This window comes from Balaenoptera borealis (genome assembly GCF_965194805.1).
Source record: "Balaenoptera borealis genome assembly, chromosome: 4".
In the NCBI taxonomy this organism is placed as follows: Eukaryota; Metazoa; Chordata; class Mammalia; order Artiodactyla; family Balaenopteridae; genus Balaenoptera; species Balaenoptera borealis.
Genome location: NC_138861.1, coordinates 48,145,186 through 48,162,874, shown reverse-complemented (window position 1 = coordinate 48,162,874; position 17,689 = coordinate 48,145,186). Strand labels below are relative to the sequence as shown.

General features: G+C 36.2%; 1 protein-coding gene across 10 annotated transcripts in view; it reads right to left on the bottom strand.

Moving 5' to 3' along the window:
- Positions 1-993: 993 nt before the first annotated feature.
- KLHL8 (kelch like family member 8) overlaps positions 994-17,689 on the bottom strand; it is a 53,924-nt gene continuing 37,228 nt past the window's right edge. For all 10 annotated transcript variants that reach the window (XM_082391131.1, XM_082391135.1, XM_082391132.1 and 7 more), the window contains 6 exons: positions 15,729-15,872; positions 14,721-14,832; positions 10,352-10,520; positions 9,970-10,129; positions 5,165-5,366; positions 994-4,949 (listed from right to left, as the gene is read on the bottom strand). In XM_082391131.1, coding sequence (XP_082247257.1) covers positions 4,826-4,949; positions 5,165-5,366; positions 9,970-10,129; positions 10,352-10,520; positions 14,721-14,832; positions 15,729-15,872 — 911 coding nt within the window. In that variant the 3' untranslated portion in view covers positions 994-4,825. The remainder of the gene's footprint in view (positions 4,950-5,164; positions 5,367-9,969; positions 10,130-10,351; positions 10,521-14,720; positions 14,833-15,728; positions 15,873-17,689) is intronic.

Here is a 17,689-nt window from a genome sequence, read left to right as displayed (position 1 = left end):
GTGACCCAAAAAGAGAAATGGTGACCATAAATACTTTCATACTGCTACGAAGAAACTATGAAAAAGAAAATCATCTTTCTTTAAATATATATCTACAGATATTTGAGAAAGCAGAGGCATAGCTGGTTAGGTGGAACAGTGGAATTTTTCAGTCACATGGAATATTGGTCAACCAGTGATTAGTTGTGGATCTTGGACAATTTATTGTATTTGAATCTAATCTTTAACTCTCTGGTGGTCCAGTGGTCAGGACTCCACGCTTCCACTGCAGGGGACACAGGTTCAAACCCTAGTCAGGGAACTAAGATCCCGCATGCCGTGGGACTTGGGACTGTAAAGATTAAAAGGTTATTATAAAGTGACTGGTGGGACTTCCCTGGTGGCACAGTGGTTAAGAATCCGCCTGCCAGTGCAGGGGACACGGGTTTGAGCCCTGGTCCGGGAAGATCCCACATGCCGTGGAGCAACTAAGCCTGTGCGCCACAACTACTGAAGCCCGCTCGCCTAGAGCCCGTGCTCCTCAACAAGAGAAGCCACTGCAATGAGAAGCCGCCGCTCACCGGAACTAGAGAAAGCCCGCGCACAGCAACAAAGACCCAACACAGCCATCAATCAATCAATCAATCAATCAATCAATCAAGTAACTGGTGAAGACTATACATTAAACAAATTGTAGTTATTAATACTCCCCATGACTACTACCCAAATTTAAGAAACTCCTTATGGTTCAGATGGACTAAATTTAGCCACAACCAATAAGATAATGGAAAAATGACTTGTTAAAACAACAAAAACCACCAGAATTTTTGCATTAGTTTCCTTTCAAAGAAACGCCCCCCTTTTTTTTCACACCTTGACGCATGTATTTTGCAACTAGAAGTCTGTACCTCATAATCTCCCTCACCTATTTCTCTCCCCTCTCCCCATCCATCCTCCTCTCTGGCAACCACCTGTTTATTCTCTGTATCTATAACTCTGTTTCTGTTATGTTCATGTGTTTTTTTTTTTTAGAATCCACATATAACTGAAATCATACAGTATTTGACTTTCTAAAGATGATATAGACTTCTTTCACTGAAGTTACTATTGCTCAGGGTAATTTTAGAAATCTTCCATTGGAACTGTTTACTTTTGAAAAATTTTTTTCCAGTAGAGGAAAACCTAATTCTTTGAGGGTAGATTTAACCTGATAGTCATAAAATATTCTGAATCAAGTCTGATGAATAAAGTACATAGGGCCATTATTAAGTTAAGATTCTGGTCCAAATTAACATATAACTATGATGAGATTAATTCTCTTGGATGACTTACAAATGGATCTTCAGGTTGTTTTCAAAGAGAAGTTTCAGAAAAGTTTTTAGCAATGGCAAGTGGAAAAACATAATTATAGCTTCATGAGGTTACTAATTGGAAGGACAACATCTTAATGCATAAAGAATCTTATTTCTATATAGTACAAGTCTACAATTGCTGAAGAGACAATTGCTCAAATCAGTTGCCTTTAACCTTTAATTTTTGTACGGGTTAACAAAAATCTTCCTATTTTCAGTTAAACATAAAGATCTTTTCTTTGAGGAGAAAAATATCCCAGCAACTACTAAATCAATTTTGTATTTGAAGGATCAAGAATAAACAATTACATAGTTTTGAAAAGATTCTATAAAAGCAATCAAACCATGAAAAGCAAAGTTATGAACACTATATAGGAAGAAGTTCCTATTCATAATAGGTACATGCAACATATTTTGAATCAATAAATAGCAACTTTCTGATCTCAGTACTTGGTAGTATATATGATAATTTATTATTTTGATTTGCTGGAGTACTACTACACTAATACATGGTTTTAAGAAAATATTATAGAGAAGTTTTATTGCCACTTGTTTACTCCACATATAAAGGAGAAAAAGAGAGTCAATGACATCCCAATATAATTTCTTTAGAAGTCTGATACGAGAAACCACAGAAAACATTCTTAACCAATAAGACATGAATTAGATTCTAAATGCATTTTCTATAAGACATGGAGAAAAAAGGAACAAAACTCTCAAGTGTACCATTTGCAAGAGTAGTTTATGCAATTTCAACAATATCTTATCTAGGCATTTAACAGCACTGTAAGTTTAAAATGCATTTAGGAATTAAGAGAATGAATAATACTCCTTAGAGTACAAAGTTTATTCAAACATTTAAAAATAAATTAGTTACACAGAATACAGTGAAATTAGTCAAAAACAGTATCAAGTAATTTATTTTTAAAGTGGCAGTACAACACAGTAAAAGCAGTGGCTTTAATAACTATTCGGGAGAATCACACAGAAGCAACTAGAAATATTTTTTAAAGAAATATGCAAATTTTTACTTTTTCTTTTTTCCATTTATAGTTTAGAATTTTAGCTCTATTTTATGTCTTTTTGGTAGGTGATATTAACATCTGAGGTTAAAGGGACAGGCCTCACAATTAAGTAGCCATCTTCTTTGAATATTTCATCCTTCTGTTCCTATGAATATAATCACCTTTCAGTTGCATGATTCCTTCAGCCTGATTCACATTTCATATCTCAAAGAATACGTTTTTAATAAAGAGACTGTGCATATTGACTCTACTATTAATCTTTTCATACCACTGTCAGGTCCTTCAAGGCTGTGCTTCTGACTACCCACACATGATGTAACAGGCAGCCACATGTTCCATTTACTTCACTTTACTTCCCTTATGAGTAGTTCATACTTTATGGGTAGCTAGGGTACCAACTTAGTAATGTTAGATGACTACTGTATAGATAAAACCAGTAATGGAAATGTAACACCTTCATGTTCCTAAATGCTATACACATGACAAAGGCAGAAATATGTTAAAGAAAAAAACATTTTAAATAATCTTAGAAAGAATAAAAGATCCCCTCCCCCACACAAAATACATGTAACACACTAGTAACCATACCTAGACAAGCATTATAATACAAGAACTCCATTAGACATAAGAAATAGCTGAAGCCAGGTTTTGAGCCTTATTCTCCACATCCAGCCAGTTGTAGCCAGTCCACTGAGTGCTACTGAGTTAAATGCTTTTGGGATTGACTGAAATACGGTTACAATTGTACAAGAGAACACTGGTTTAGATCCAACAATGACTTATGGACTTGCCCACAGGCTGACAGCAAAAAACTGGGAACATTTAAATCTGCTTCATGATAGACCTTTATCTGCTAGCTGAGCCCACTTACAATTTTTTCTTATTTTTTTCATCTAATATACCCAAGGCACTGGCTTTTGTAATGTGGCCTTCTGCCTTACTGTACTGACAAGCCTAGGTTGCCATTTAATAAGGACCATCACAGCTACTAGGCAATGAACTTCAGGGCTGGACAGATGGAATAGTGTTCTTCACTGCCCCAGCTTCCTTGTGAACAAGATGACTGACAGCAGTAAACTATACTAAATTCTAAGGCATGACTAAAGGAAAATTTAGGAAGGCCTAAAAGAGAGGTACCAAACTTGCACTGCAAATACAAAATATAATATTTTAATATTCTTCATAAATATTTATAAAAATATATACATATAACAAATAAGCCACTTTATAATGCTGGTAAAACCATGAAGAGCTGTTAGATCAGTAGGTGTATCAATATCCTGGGCTTTAAAGTAATGTAAAGAAATATTTTCAATTAAAGTTCAATAAATATACTGGAGAGAATTAAATATAACAGGAAAAACCGTTTCAATCTTTCCATTTTTACAATATCTTTTATTGGTAATGATGGACTTGAAGTAATCAACAGTTTAACTACAGTCTATAAAGGGTTTTTGTAAAAATGCATTCATTTTCTGATAATAAATAAATCCAGACTCTGTACAGTTTAGAAAAACTATGATGGTGGCAAATAGCAAAATAGAAAGATAATAAATCTTGGGTTCAAAATGAAATGACTAAATCAAAGAAGAGTGTTAAACATATTTTTGGAGTCTCCTCATTAGGGAGTCATGTAATGGACACCGTCCCCTCTCAAGGCTCTCGAATGGGCACTAGAATAATGTCGACTTTAAAGCTTTCTTCTCTAATATCCCCTCTGGTTCAATTTTTGATTATGAAACAAATCCTTTCGGCACGCAATGAAAAAATAAAACTGCAGATTCATTCAGAGGGAATTAGTTCAGTTAGATCTTTTGGTGTCCTAACAATTCAAACTGAAATTAAGGGCTTCCTACAGCATTCCTATAAGCTTCTGAAAACACAACCAAAGGGCACTCAGAAAGATGAAACATTTTTCCTCTTTCTGTAAATATCCAAGGAATTGAAAACTCAACACCTAGAAAAAAGCAAGGCATAAATTCATCAGCACCAAGTAGAAAAGATCTTCAAATGGAGCAGGTCTGTTATGTGTCCTGATATCCTTGTGTTGATGAATAGGTTCCAATCTCCCCTCTAGAAAAAATCCACTGCCTAAGGTTAACACCTTTAGGCAAAAGGTAAAGCTCAGCAAATGACTTCATTTTACATTTTGATTCATCCACACTTTTTAAAAAAAGGAATTTCAAGGTTTTGGCACTCCTTTAAACACATTTATTTTGGAGGAGATATGGTTTCAGGTTAGAGTGTCTTCCTTCCCTACTTCATTATTTGTTGAAGTGGGAAGTATCAACTTTATTACTAGTAGTTTCAGCTACCATTTCAAAAGTTGCACTTAGTTGCAATACAACAGTTTACATTTAAATGAGACTCTAGTAGTAGTTAAAACTGTTCAAAGGTGGCTATTACAAAATCCTGGTAGTCTTTCTTGCCTATCAGATGTTATTAAATTGTTGGTGGCTGGAACTCAAGTCACATACAGTCAACCACATTACTGGACCCATGACCTACATCTCGAATTTGGCTAGTTAAACAGGCACACACAGCTACACCTGCTCCAGCTCTGCAGTGAGACACAGATCCAACAAGCTCCCACCTGAAAAGACAGAGGAGAAAGGATGTTATCTTAAAACAAATCATGATTTACTTTACTCAAAAGACAAAACAAAAAATCCCTATTATGGGACTGGTTTTGAAAGATAGTAAGCTATCCCCAAAGTTTTCTATTAACTACATGTAGCAGCATTTTAGCACTCTGGAATAATCTGTTACTGGAAGACCCCATTAAAATGTAAAGGAAAAAAAAATTACCTGTTCAGCACTGGATCAAATGCTTCTACCGTATTTAAGTATGCATTGCCATTATGACCACCAACTGCAAAGATTTTGCCCATCACTGTTGCGATCCCCACTCCACCCCTGGGAGTGGTAAGGGCTGCTACATAATCCCACTTGTTGCTTCGAGGATCATACCGCTCAACTGAACTCAGAGGAGAATTATCATCAAAACCACCTATATAAAGAAAGAGTTTTAAAATAGCATTATGTTTCATAGAAATTAACCATTAAATTTCAATTCAACAGCTTCTACAAACCAATCTTTTCAAAACATTTTAGAAAACCCCAACATCTATCACTACTACCAACTCCTATTATACATTTACTACAATTCAAGATAATTTAAATAGCATTTTCCTCAATATTAGGATTAAAAATCTTAAAGTGAGAAAAACTAAAGTCCCTATATTTAAGCAGATAATTTAGGAGAAAAAAAATCCACGGACATTCATATAATTTTCCCTTAGCTCCCTAGAGGCAAACAAGAAAGTACTGAGATTCCTTCTCTCTGTGTGTACATGTATATATTAGATTTTTAAACAGTAAGAAGGCTTGAGAAGAGAATAAACTACACTAAGTCACTTGACTCATTTAGATAAAAGTCAAAGTTTTCCAACTGTTTCCCTTAGTACTATAATCGTGATCTTAATTACAGAGATGGTGGACTATGACTGAATTCTTACCAATTTTTGCCAAAACTACATCTTCATGCTACCTATTCTAGAAGCCGACAGTCCTCTCTATAGATCACCTTAACAATGTTACTTATTATGTTCCTGATTGTTAAACATAGAGACTGCTATTTTAACAGTGCTCTTTCCTTTAAAAATATATGTGTCTCTTTTTAAGTTCCATCTCAGTCTACATGAGTAATAGGTCTCCCTGATGACTAAGCCTATTTTCCTGAGGACAGAAGTGTTGATATTATGATGGTCTATTTAGAAAGAAGGTCAGGTTAAAAAAAAAAAATCAGCAAAGTCAACTTCTCTAATGGGTTTAATTTTATTAAATCAGCTGAGGTAAAATTCACTGATCGGGACTTCCCTGGTGGCGCAGTGGTTAAGAATCCGCCTGACAATGCAGGGGACACAGGTTTGAGCCCTGGTCTGGGAAGATCCCACATGCCGTGGAGCAACTAAGCCCATGAGTCACAACTACTGAGCTTGCACTCTAGAGCCCGCGAGCCACAACTACTGAGCCCGTGCGCCACAACTACTGAAGCCCACGTGCCTAGAGCCCGTGCTCCACAACAAGAGAAGCCACAGCAATGAGAAGCCTGTGCACCACAACAAAGAGTAGCCCCCGCTAGACACAACTAGCGAAAGCCCACGCACAGCAACAAACCAACGCAGCCAAAAATTAATTAATTAATTAAAAAATAAAATAATAGTTCATAATTCAGTGACTTTTAATAAATGTAATAGTGTTACCACCACCACAACCATGATAAAAAACATTTTTTCACTATAACAAAAGCTCTACTTCTAATTATTGCTAATGCTAATGCAGAAGATTAAGTTTTTAATACAGGGTAGTTATATTTTTCATGGCCCTCTTTTTCATGGGCTCCCTATCATTTCCCTAGCCAATGCATATAAATTTTGAACAAAGAACTCAAAGCAGAGGAACAGAAAAGGGAGGATGCAATTAGCTTCCTGTACATACAGTTACCTTCAAAGTTTTCTTATTCAAATCAGTTGTACCTGTTTTAAGTAGGACTTGAATGACCAAGAGGGTTTTTATTATAAGGTTCAACCTGAGTCAGTCTTATTTCTACCATGTCTGTTCTACCTATAAAGGCCCAGAAGATTTAACAAGTAACAGCAACAATGATACTCCTGTTGAGATATAACATATGTCAATGCCTACGCTAGATAGGGAGCTGAGAGAGGTAGCAATGGTGTAGAGTAAGAACTCTGGGTTCTCACAGACCCTGCTTCAAATTCCAGCCTTGTCAACTTATTTAGGCCTGTGACTATGAGTATATTATTCACTCTCTCAGTCTCTCACTACCTCAAAGAGCTGCTGTGATGATCAGGCTAGACTGAAAAGGTAAATTATGTTATTTCTCTTCTTTAATACACATAAGCACTAAAATAGTCAGTATTACTTCTATTACTTGTGGATGTTTAAGTGCTAACAATATCTCACTCTCTTATCAAGAAAACTCTTAAGTTTTGTAACACCAATGTATATCAACATCAGGAAGTGTGATGCATATATGTGGAACCTAGAAAATGGTACAGATGAACGGGTTTGCAGGGCAGAAACTGAGACACAGAGGTAGAGAACAAATGTACGGACACCGTTTGAAAGCGGCGGGGGTGTGTGTGTGTGTGTGTGATGATTTGGGAGATTGGGATTGACATGTATACACTAATGTGTATAAAATGGATGACTAATAAGAAAAATAAGAAAAAAAAAGAAAGTGTGACATATGCTAGTGACCACCTCTCCGAACTCATCTCCTCTTGCAAAGGAAGGGATTACTAATCACAATATAGCTACCCATTTACTGATAACAAAGCACCAGACACAGTTTGAGATGCTTAACATACATTATCTCAGATTCTAAAAATAATTCTTAAAGTTAGGCATTATTATTCCTATTTCATAGCCCTTTAAAAGCCTTGTTACCGGAAATGTGTTGAGTGGACCAGAAATAGCATCGATTATCACTTGGGAGCTGTTAGAAATACAGAACCTGGGCCCTTTCCTTGCAATTTAACAGTACCTCCTTATTATTCATATGCATATTAAAGTCTGAGAAAGTACTGCCCTATGGTTCCCTCCAACTCTATTTTTTTTTTTAAAGACTTGTATTTTATTATTACTTTTTTAACATCTTTATTGGAGTATAATTGCTTTACAATGGTGTTAGTTTCTGCTTTATAACAAAGTGAATCGGTTATACATATACATATATCCCCATATCTCTTCCCTTTGCATCTCCCTCCCTCCCACCCTCCCTATCCCACCCCTCTAGATGGTCACAAAGCACCAAGCTGATCTCCCTGTGCTATGCGCCTGCTTCCCACTAGCTATTTCACATTTAGTAGTGTATATATGTCCATGCCACTCTCTTTGTCCCAGCTTACCTTTCCCCCTCCCCATATCCTCAAGTCCATTCTCTAGTAGGTCTGTGTCTTTATTCCCATCTTGCTCCTAGGTTCTTCATGACTTTTTTTTTTTTTCTTAGATTCCATATATACTTGTTAGCAAACGGTATTTGTTTTCCTCTTTCTGACTTACTTCACTCTGTATGACAGACTCTAGGTCCATCCACCTCACTACAAGTAACTCCATTTCATTTCTTTTTATGGCTGAGTAATATTCCATTGTATATATGTGTCACATCTTCTTTATCCATTCACCTGTTGATGGACACTTAGGTTGCTTCCATGTCCTGGCTATTTTAAATAGAGCTGCAATGAACATTGTGGTACATGACTCTTTTTGAATTATGGTTTTCTCAGGGTATATGCCCAGTAGTGGGATTGCTGGGTCATATGGTAGTTCTCTTTTTAGTTTTTTAAGGAACCTTCATACTGTTCTCCATAGTGGCTGTATCAATTTACATTTCCACCAACAGTGCAAGAGGGTTCCCTTTTCTCCACACCCTCTCCAGCATTTATTGTTTGTAGATGTTTTGATGATGGCCATTCTGACCAATGTGAGATGATATCTCATTGTAGTTTTGATTTGCATTTCTGTAATGATTAATGATGCTGAGCATTCTTTCATGTGTTTGTTGGCAATCTGTATATCTTCTTTGGAGAAATGTCTACTTAGGTCTTCTGCCCATTTTTGGATTGGGTTGTTTGTGTTTTTGATATTGAGCTGCATGAGCTGCTTGTAAATTTTGAAGATTAATCCTCTGTCAGTTGCTTCATTTGCAAATATTTTCTCTCATTCTGAGGGTTGTCTTTTGGTCTTGTTTATGGTTTCCTTTGCTGTGCAAAAGCTTTAAAGTTTCATTAGGTCCCATTTGTTTATTTTTGTTTTTATTTCCATTTCTCTAGGAGGTGGGTCAAAAAGGATCTGGCTGTGATTTATGTCATGAAGTGTTCTGCCTATGTTTTCCTCTAAGAGTTTAATAGTGTCTGGCCTTACATTTAGGTCTTTAATCCATTTTTAATATATTTTTGTGTATGGTGTTAGGGAGTGTTCTAATTTCATTCTTTTACGTGTAGCTGTCCAGTTTTCCCAGCACCACTTATTGAAGAGGCTGTCTTTTCTCCACTGTATATTCTTGCCTCCTTTATCAAAGATAAGGTGACCATATGTGCGTGGGTTTACCTCTGAGCTTTCTATCCTGTTCCATTGATCTGTATTTCTATTTTTGTACCAGTACTATACTGTCTTGATTACTGTAGCTTTGTAGTATAGTCTGAAGTCCGGGAGCCTGATTCCTCCAGCTCCGTTTTCCTTTCTCAAGATTGCTTTGGCTATTCCCCTCCAACTCTATTATACAGTAAGTCAAAAAGCAATATAGAGATGCTAACTGCCATCATGCATATGGAATACCTATTGGTTTGCTTAGTCAACACAATTCCCTTGAAATGAAGACAAGAAAAGTAAAGTAAAAGTACGGAGGTAGAGTTTTAAACATGAAAGATGAAGATGTAAACAAAGAAGCTTGAACATGAACCTTAAGAATTCAAAAGCAAATCTTAGGACTGATTCCACTTGAGCCTAAATGCAATGTAATCTGTGTTACTGACACTATCATTGTATGTCCTGTAAAAAATTAAACTAGAGAAATATCATCCACTCACCAACAACATATAAGCAACCATGGAGCTCACTAACTCCATTGCCTGCTCTTCGCTGACCCATTTCTTTAACTTCTATCCATTTATCGAGATGTGGATCATACCTCTCCACACTAGACAGAGAAGCTACTCCATCATTGCCACCTACTGCATAAACATGGTTCTAAACAAAGAAAGAAAAAAAAACACAAGACATTAGATTTTGAATTGATTTACATGCTGTCCTAATGGTAGACCAGAATGTGCAAGAGAGCAGTATTTCATGAAATAATCTGGTGTGTAATCAATTTCTGCATACTGGAAATATGAATACATCAGACCTTTCCTTATTTGGTTAGGGATGTGACACAATGCAATCCAGTGAGCAAGCTGCCACATAACTTACCACAAGAGCCACAGAGCCAACTCCTCCACGGGGAGTATTCATTGGTGCCACTGTACTCCACTGATCAGACTCTATGTCATATCTCTCAACATCATTGAAGCAAGTGTTGTCATCTAACCCTCCAATTGCATAAACTGGGCCTCCCAAGGAGGCCAAGGCAATTCCTCGCCTGCAAAAACAATAAGAGACACTTCAGCATTCTGATTTGTTTCCAGAAAAAAGGTAGCAAAAAAATTGTGCTAATGCACCCATTTATCACATTAAACATCAATGTGGCTTTTCCCCATTATTTTTAGATTTATCAAAGCTTCTGAATAGATGGCTACAGGGTTGCCAAATTGTGCAAGTCTATGTGAACAGTGCCCTCTGGAGTTTTATAATGCATAGCCTGCACAGGTTACTTTAAACTTAAATGAAATAATAAAGGAAAACCCAACAAAATACTATAAATGGAGTTCAAAACATTCAGTTAGTAAAACACTCAGTTGCATAATTAAGAGACTGATGAACTGACAGAGATGGTTTGCTACAGAGGTCAGAAGTCAATCTCATTACTAAATTCATGTAATTGCAGAGCACATTTTGTTGCAGTGTTTCATTACATCACACAAAAGAACATCAATTTTATATTACAAGCTTTATATCACACTGCTTAACTTCTGAAGGGCATCTATTTATCTTGGAACAGAAGAGAGCCCATGTTAAAAGTTAATTCATCATAATGGTGATTGAAAAAAAAATTATATCAATTTCTTAAAAAACACACTGCAGCAATCAAAAGTTGAACTATTCTAAAATTTATCTGTCACTGACTTGGTATATACTTTGGATAAAGTGTATTGTTTAAACCTTTACTACCTTGCTTCTTCATCTGTCACCCATTTGAGAAAGCAGTAGACACAACTGATATTAATTTGTCAATATAGGTAATGCACCAAGAACAGTGACTGGCCCATATTCAGTGCTGTGTATTAGCTATTATTATTTCTGGAGAGAGCTGCTGCTCTACTGAGATTCTAACTCTCAGTTTACCAAAAGAGTATCCTAGGAAAGAATTCTTAAGGATAATGTTGTCATTCATTTTGTCTCCTTAACTTCTTTTCCCTTGAGTATAAAGCAGTGACTTACAAAATACTGTGGTTATAAAAACTTTCAGGTATGGGTGAACACATGCGTGTACACTCTAGAATATACAAGTGTTATATCATGGCATAAGTGAGTGTGCCATATAATTCCCCTCTCCCTCCATCCCCTAAACCACAAGACCATAAGACAGTATTGATTATTTTTTACTCCTCAAAACTCTCTTGATTTTTGTGACATCACATGTTTGAGTTTCCTCCTCCATTACATCTCTGGCTGGTACTTTTCCGCTTCCTTTACCAGTGCCTTCTTCTCTATTCTGTCACTGAATTATGAAGTTCCCTAAGGCCTCTTATCACCCTATACTCTCTCTGTAGGCAATTTCATTCTTTCCATGGATTTATGATAACTCTAATATGTATTTCCAGACATATATACAGCTTCTACTTTAAATCTGTGTGTCTGGATCTTCAACCTTAACTTTAATTTGAAGTGAAACTTACTGTCTACCTCCCTGTGCTAGGCAGATTTTAAGATGTCTTCCTCCACAATATTCACCCTCTGGTTTTACTCCTATGATTATGCTACGTTACATGGCAAAATGGAGATTACCTGAATGAGCTTAATCTAACCACATAAGCCCTATAAAAGTAGAGAGGTTTCTCCAGCTGGTAGCAGAAGACAGGTCAGAAACTCAAAGAACGAGGTGAATTCTGCAAGTCGCTGCTAGTTTGAAGATTGAGGGGAGCACTTGGAAAGGACCTCAGAATGGCTTCTAGGAGCTGAGAGTTTTTACTGGCCTACAGCCAGTAAAAACAAGAAACTCAGTCCTTCAATCGCAAAGAAATGCATTCTATCAATAACCTAAATGACCTTGGAAGTAGTTTCTTCCCCAGAGCCTCCATTAGAGCCTACAGCCTACACCCTGATTTTGGTCTTGTAGACCCTAAGTGGAAAACTCAGTTAAAGTTGCTGGACTTCTGACCTATGGAACTGTGAGCCAATTAATGGATGTTGTTCTAAGCTTCTAAGTTTGTCATAATTGGTTACACAGCAAGAGAAAACTAATATAACCCTTAGAAGACAAACAAAAACTTTATCCTGTACACCGTCTTGCTTTTCCTAATGCAGAAAGTCACACCACTATCCATATCCAGTTGTTTAAGCCAGAAACTTAAGGATCATCTTAGCCTCTACCTTATTGTTCTTTTTACCTCCCACATCTAATTATCATAAAATCTTGTTGATTGTACACTTCTGAACTCTCTCAAATATGTCCTCTTTCCTCTATCTCAACTTCTACCACTTTAGTCCAAGCCACCGTTATTTCTTCGACTAAAAATATTACAATAACCCCTTTGGTTTCCCAGACTGTTTTCACTCTGGTCTTCCTCAAATACATTCTCCACTTCATAGCAGAGGATCTTTGAAAAGAGAAATCTGATTCTATCACTCCCCTGCTATCAAAAAAAAAAAATGTGTGTATTTCAAAGTGCACCAGATTAAAAAATCTTGGCAAACTTGAAAGGCCTTTATTTTTTGTCTGCTATTTCAGTTGTATCTGTTGACACTATCCCCTTTGATCTGTCAGCCACACGGGACTTCTTTCATGCTCTCTGCTCTCATTCATCTCCAGATTTTCAAAGGCTCTTCATCTCTTTCCATCCACCAATCTTACACCACCCACCACTTAATCAGTCTAAGTTCTTTTGTTCCTTCAGACCTTAGGTTAAATGGGACTCCACTCTCAAGCATTCTTTATTTACTTTGGTGCTAGCATTATTACCCTTGTAACTATGTCTTTATTTCTATCTTGCCTTTTAGAATGTAAGCTCTACGGAGGTAGGGACCCTGTCTTATTTATTGCTGTATCTTCAGCACTTGGTATATCTTGCAATGGGCACTTAACCAGTATTTGTTGAATAAATAAATCAACCCCTAGAGATGCTCTGTTAGGATGATGGGTTTCAATAAAACTATACCTTGAACAAACATCAGTATCCATTTTAGTGAAAAGATGAAAAAGAAAAGGGGGGAAAAAGAGAAAATCACGTATTTAACATGTGAATATTATTTTGGAATGCACACTGAAACAATGATTTGGGGGGATACAAATTATAAAAACAAATAACATGAGACAATAATTGCAGTTCTATTATTTTTTATACAGTTGGAAAGCTATTGTAGTGCTCAGGGTATATTTTAGAAGATTAAAGAAATTCAACTGCTATTTTGTTAGACAAGTTTCACTCAATTCTCAGCTAAAAACCAGCTTAAGATGATAAAGAGGCAAGAGTATAAAGATTAAAAATGTACTTAAGGATTTTCTCCCCCATTTTAATTCATGTGTTAGAATTTAAACTGTTTGTAGTTACCACATAGCATAAATCAAGCCCTACTAAAGTATTAAAATGTCATTTATAGATAAGTAGCGTATTTTAAGACTAGGTTTTTCCCACTAAGATTCTTTCTCCTCATGAGTGAAAAAAAGGCCAAAAATCTTTTCAGCCGAACTCTCTTCACATTTCCATCTAATTTTTCATACTTCTAACACACAAGAAAACTCAGTTAAAAAATACTATGTTAAATGAATCAAGAACAGAACACTAGATGTTAATGTATCCCCATGTGCAAAATTATCTTCAGTTGAGCACCACTAGTACATAGGAACACAACTATTTTTGAAACTTTTCTGAAAATTTAAAATTATTTCAAAATAAAAAGTTAAATAAATGCTCAGGTATGAGTCAAAACTATGACAATCATTATCATACTCAAAGACATGATTCTATTCTTAATTCTCAGGAAAATTTTAAAAGTTATAACAAAGCATCACATTGGATGCTTTAACAAAATATGTTTAAGAAGGTATTTAGGGCTTCCCTGGTGGCGCAGTGGTTGAGAATGTGCCTGCCAATGCAGGGGACACGGGTTTGAGCCCTGGTCTGGGAAGATCCCACATGCCGCGGAGCAACTGGGCCCGTGAGCCACAATTGCTGAGCCTGCGCGTCTGGAGCCTGTGGTCCGCAACAAGAGAGGCCGCAATAGTGAGAGGCCTGCACACCGCAATGAAGAGTGGCCCCCACTTGCCGCAACTGGAGAAAGCCCTCGTGCAGAAACGAAGACCCAACACAGCCATAAATAAATAAATAAATGAAATTAAAAAAAAAAAAAGAAGGTATTTAAAGTTTCTAAAAATATAGAGTAAAAAATTAGCCCTTTCAGTTATAGGAGGCTTTCTTTATTTTCCACCAACAAATCAAAATAAATGTCCATGCTCATCTACCTCTTTGTGTTCATTGATGCCTTCATCATCCATTTATTAGTGAGAGGATCAAACATCTCCATACTACCTAAATGTTCATTTCCATCATGTCCACCCACTGCATACACTTTACCTGTCAAGTAGAGAAGTATTTTCATTTGTTTCCAAATAAATAAATTTATATATAATCAATATATAGTTAAAACAGTACAATAAATTAACTTTCAACAAGTATTCTTCTGTTCAACATTATGATCAAGTCACTTCAGTAGTCAAATGAAAATAAATGTAAGCTTCTACTTAATAAAATGCCTGAAACATGCTGTTTTACAAGTTATTTAAATGTTCAAACATTATCCCGCCCTTAGGTTTCCCAACTTTTTATTACTTAGTAGATGAAATCACTAATCATCCTTGCAAAGAATGTTTAATAAAATGAAAAAATGCTCTTGTATAAAGAAAATATAAAACTCTTAATATATCAAACCTTTTCTAAATGAAACAAATAAAAATTGGAACTATTAACATACCAAAATGGTAACTGTAACTATTTAGGTGTCTGGGTTATGGATGATTTTTGTTTTTTATTAAAATATGTTTTCATATTTCCCCCCAAAGCATTTATACTTTTATAATTGGAAGAATAGTGATTTTTTATTCTCCTAACAATTTATCCATGGTTCTGCAATTAATTCATTTTTTGTAACCAGGTATAGAAAAAAGTTAATATATATTTATTATTTGGGTTCAATAAATACTTTTCTTTAGTTTGGTTATTTTGTAAATATAACTCAGAATAGTTTAACTCCCTTTTCCTTAATACTCATCTCCTGTTAAGCATCTATATGCAAGAGACTGTACACTGAGCATCTATGGGCATAAAGCAAGTAAACATTCACCAAATAACTTGATATACTGAAACATATTTTATAACGTAGGAATTTTCTTATAGAAAGAAATTCTCAAAGTTCAAATATTCAGAAGACCATTGTGGTGACACGATGTGATTTAACACAAAAGCAGACCCACCTTCCACTGAGATTACACCCACGTGTCGCCTTCGACTGTTCATTTCTGGTCCAAAGAACCAACTGTTTTTGTTGATAGAATAGCATTCGATACTGCGAAAGGGGTCACCCGATCCACCTCGACCACCTACACAAAATAGCACACCTAAAGGTAAAGCCACAAAATAGAGGTTAAAATCACAGCTCCCTAATTTTTTTTTTTTTTTTTTTACAGCTTATTTTATTTTTATTTTTTATTTTTTGGCCATACCACACGGCTTGTGGGATGTTAGTTCCCTGACCAGGGATCGAACCCAGGCCCATGGTAGTGAGAGCATGGAGTTCTAACCACTGGACTGCCAGGAAATTCCCCCTAACTAAAAAAAAAAAAAAGATAAATAAGTGTGGAAAAAAACTTAGGAACTCAAAATTTTGATTAACGGGAATAAAAAAAGTTATTTGGATAGCATTTAATGTCATTATACCACTAAAAATCTAATTTTCTTTTTTTGCCCCTCATTTGAACTTTTCAAAGAATAGAATACATCAGTTATCTCAGCTGGTTAACATTCCACTATAATACGGTTGAGATTCTCACCCATCCTGAAAAATTGCTTTTGCTAGTAAGGTCATGACAAAATCCAACAAACTCATAAAGTTAATTTCTGACTGAATACAATTACAACATTTGATATACTGATAACCCCAGTTTTTTTGGAAACTCCTTAACTCTTGATTTCCATAATATCAAAGTCTCCTTTTCTCTCCAATCATTTTTCTCTTTTCTATGTTTTCTGTTTCATTCTCAGCCTACTTCTCACATACTTCATGCTTACACAGGAAAAGTTCAATCCTTCTACTTAAAATTCCATCTGTATCATAATGCCTTCCAATCTACATTTCTAAGCCACATTTCCACTTGATGTCCCAGAGGCACCTCAAACCCAACATAAAAGATCTCCCTTCCTCACCCACCTAAACAACCTCTTCCTTCCCTGAGGTGTCCTTTCTCTCCCTCGCTATTCCCACAGCCACTGTTAGTTCAGGCCCTCATCAGCTATTACTGCAAAATCTTGTTCTCTCTTATCACTTAGTACTCTTTTGCTTTCAGACTGTCAACTGAATAATCTAATTAAAAGGCTCTTTCAACAGCTTTTCATTACCTCCATCAGTAGTTCTTAAAAATTTTATTGAATGCCACTAAATTGTACATTTAAAAATGGCTAAAATGGCAATTTTTATGGTATATGTATTTTACCACAATTTTTTTTAACAAATCAAAACTTTATTCTGGGGACTTCCCTGGTGGCGCAGTGGTTAAGACTCCACACCCTCAATGCAGGGGGCCCAGGTTCGAACCCTGGTCAGGGAACTAGATCCCACATGCTGCAACTAGAAGATCCTGCACGCCGCAACAAAGATCCCGTGTGCTACAACTAAGACCCTACTCAGCCAAATTAAAAAAAAGAAAAAAAAAAACTTTATTCTGATTCAGAATCATCAGAAGAGCTATTTTATAAAACAGAGATTGCTGGGCCTGACCCCTCCCCCACCAAGAGTTTGATTCAGTGGGTTTGGGGTAGGTCCAAAATTTTGAATTTTTAAAAACTTCCCAAGTGAATGCTCGTGCTGCTGGTCAAGAGGCTACCACTTGCTTCACACTATGAGAACCACTGCTCTACAAGATAAAAACTTAGTAGAGCATAAAGGCCTTGCACTGTCCAACGCGATTTTCTCCCTCTCTTTCCCTTAATGTTTAAGCTCCTGCATCACCCATACAGTGATCATCCTCAACGTTCTGCTAACAACTTTTGGTAACTCTCATTCATGTAATATACAGTATTGAAATGATTATGCTGATATCTGTCACCAGAGTCTAAGCGAGATTAAGATAGTGTGTTAAGCGCTTATGCACTAATAAAGACGAGCACAGTGCCTGGCGTGTACTAAACATTCAATATATGTAAAATAAACTGAATACCC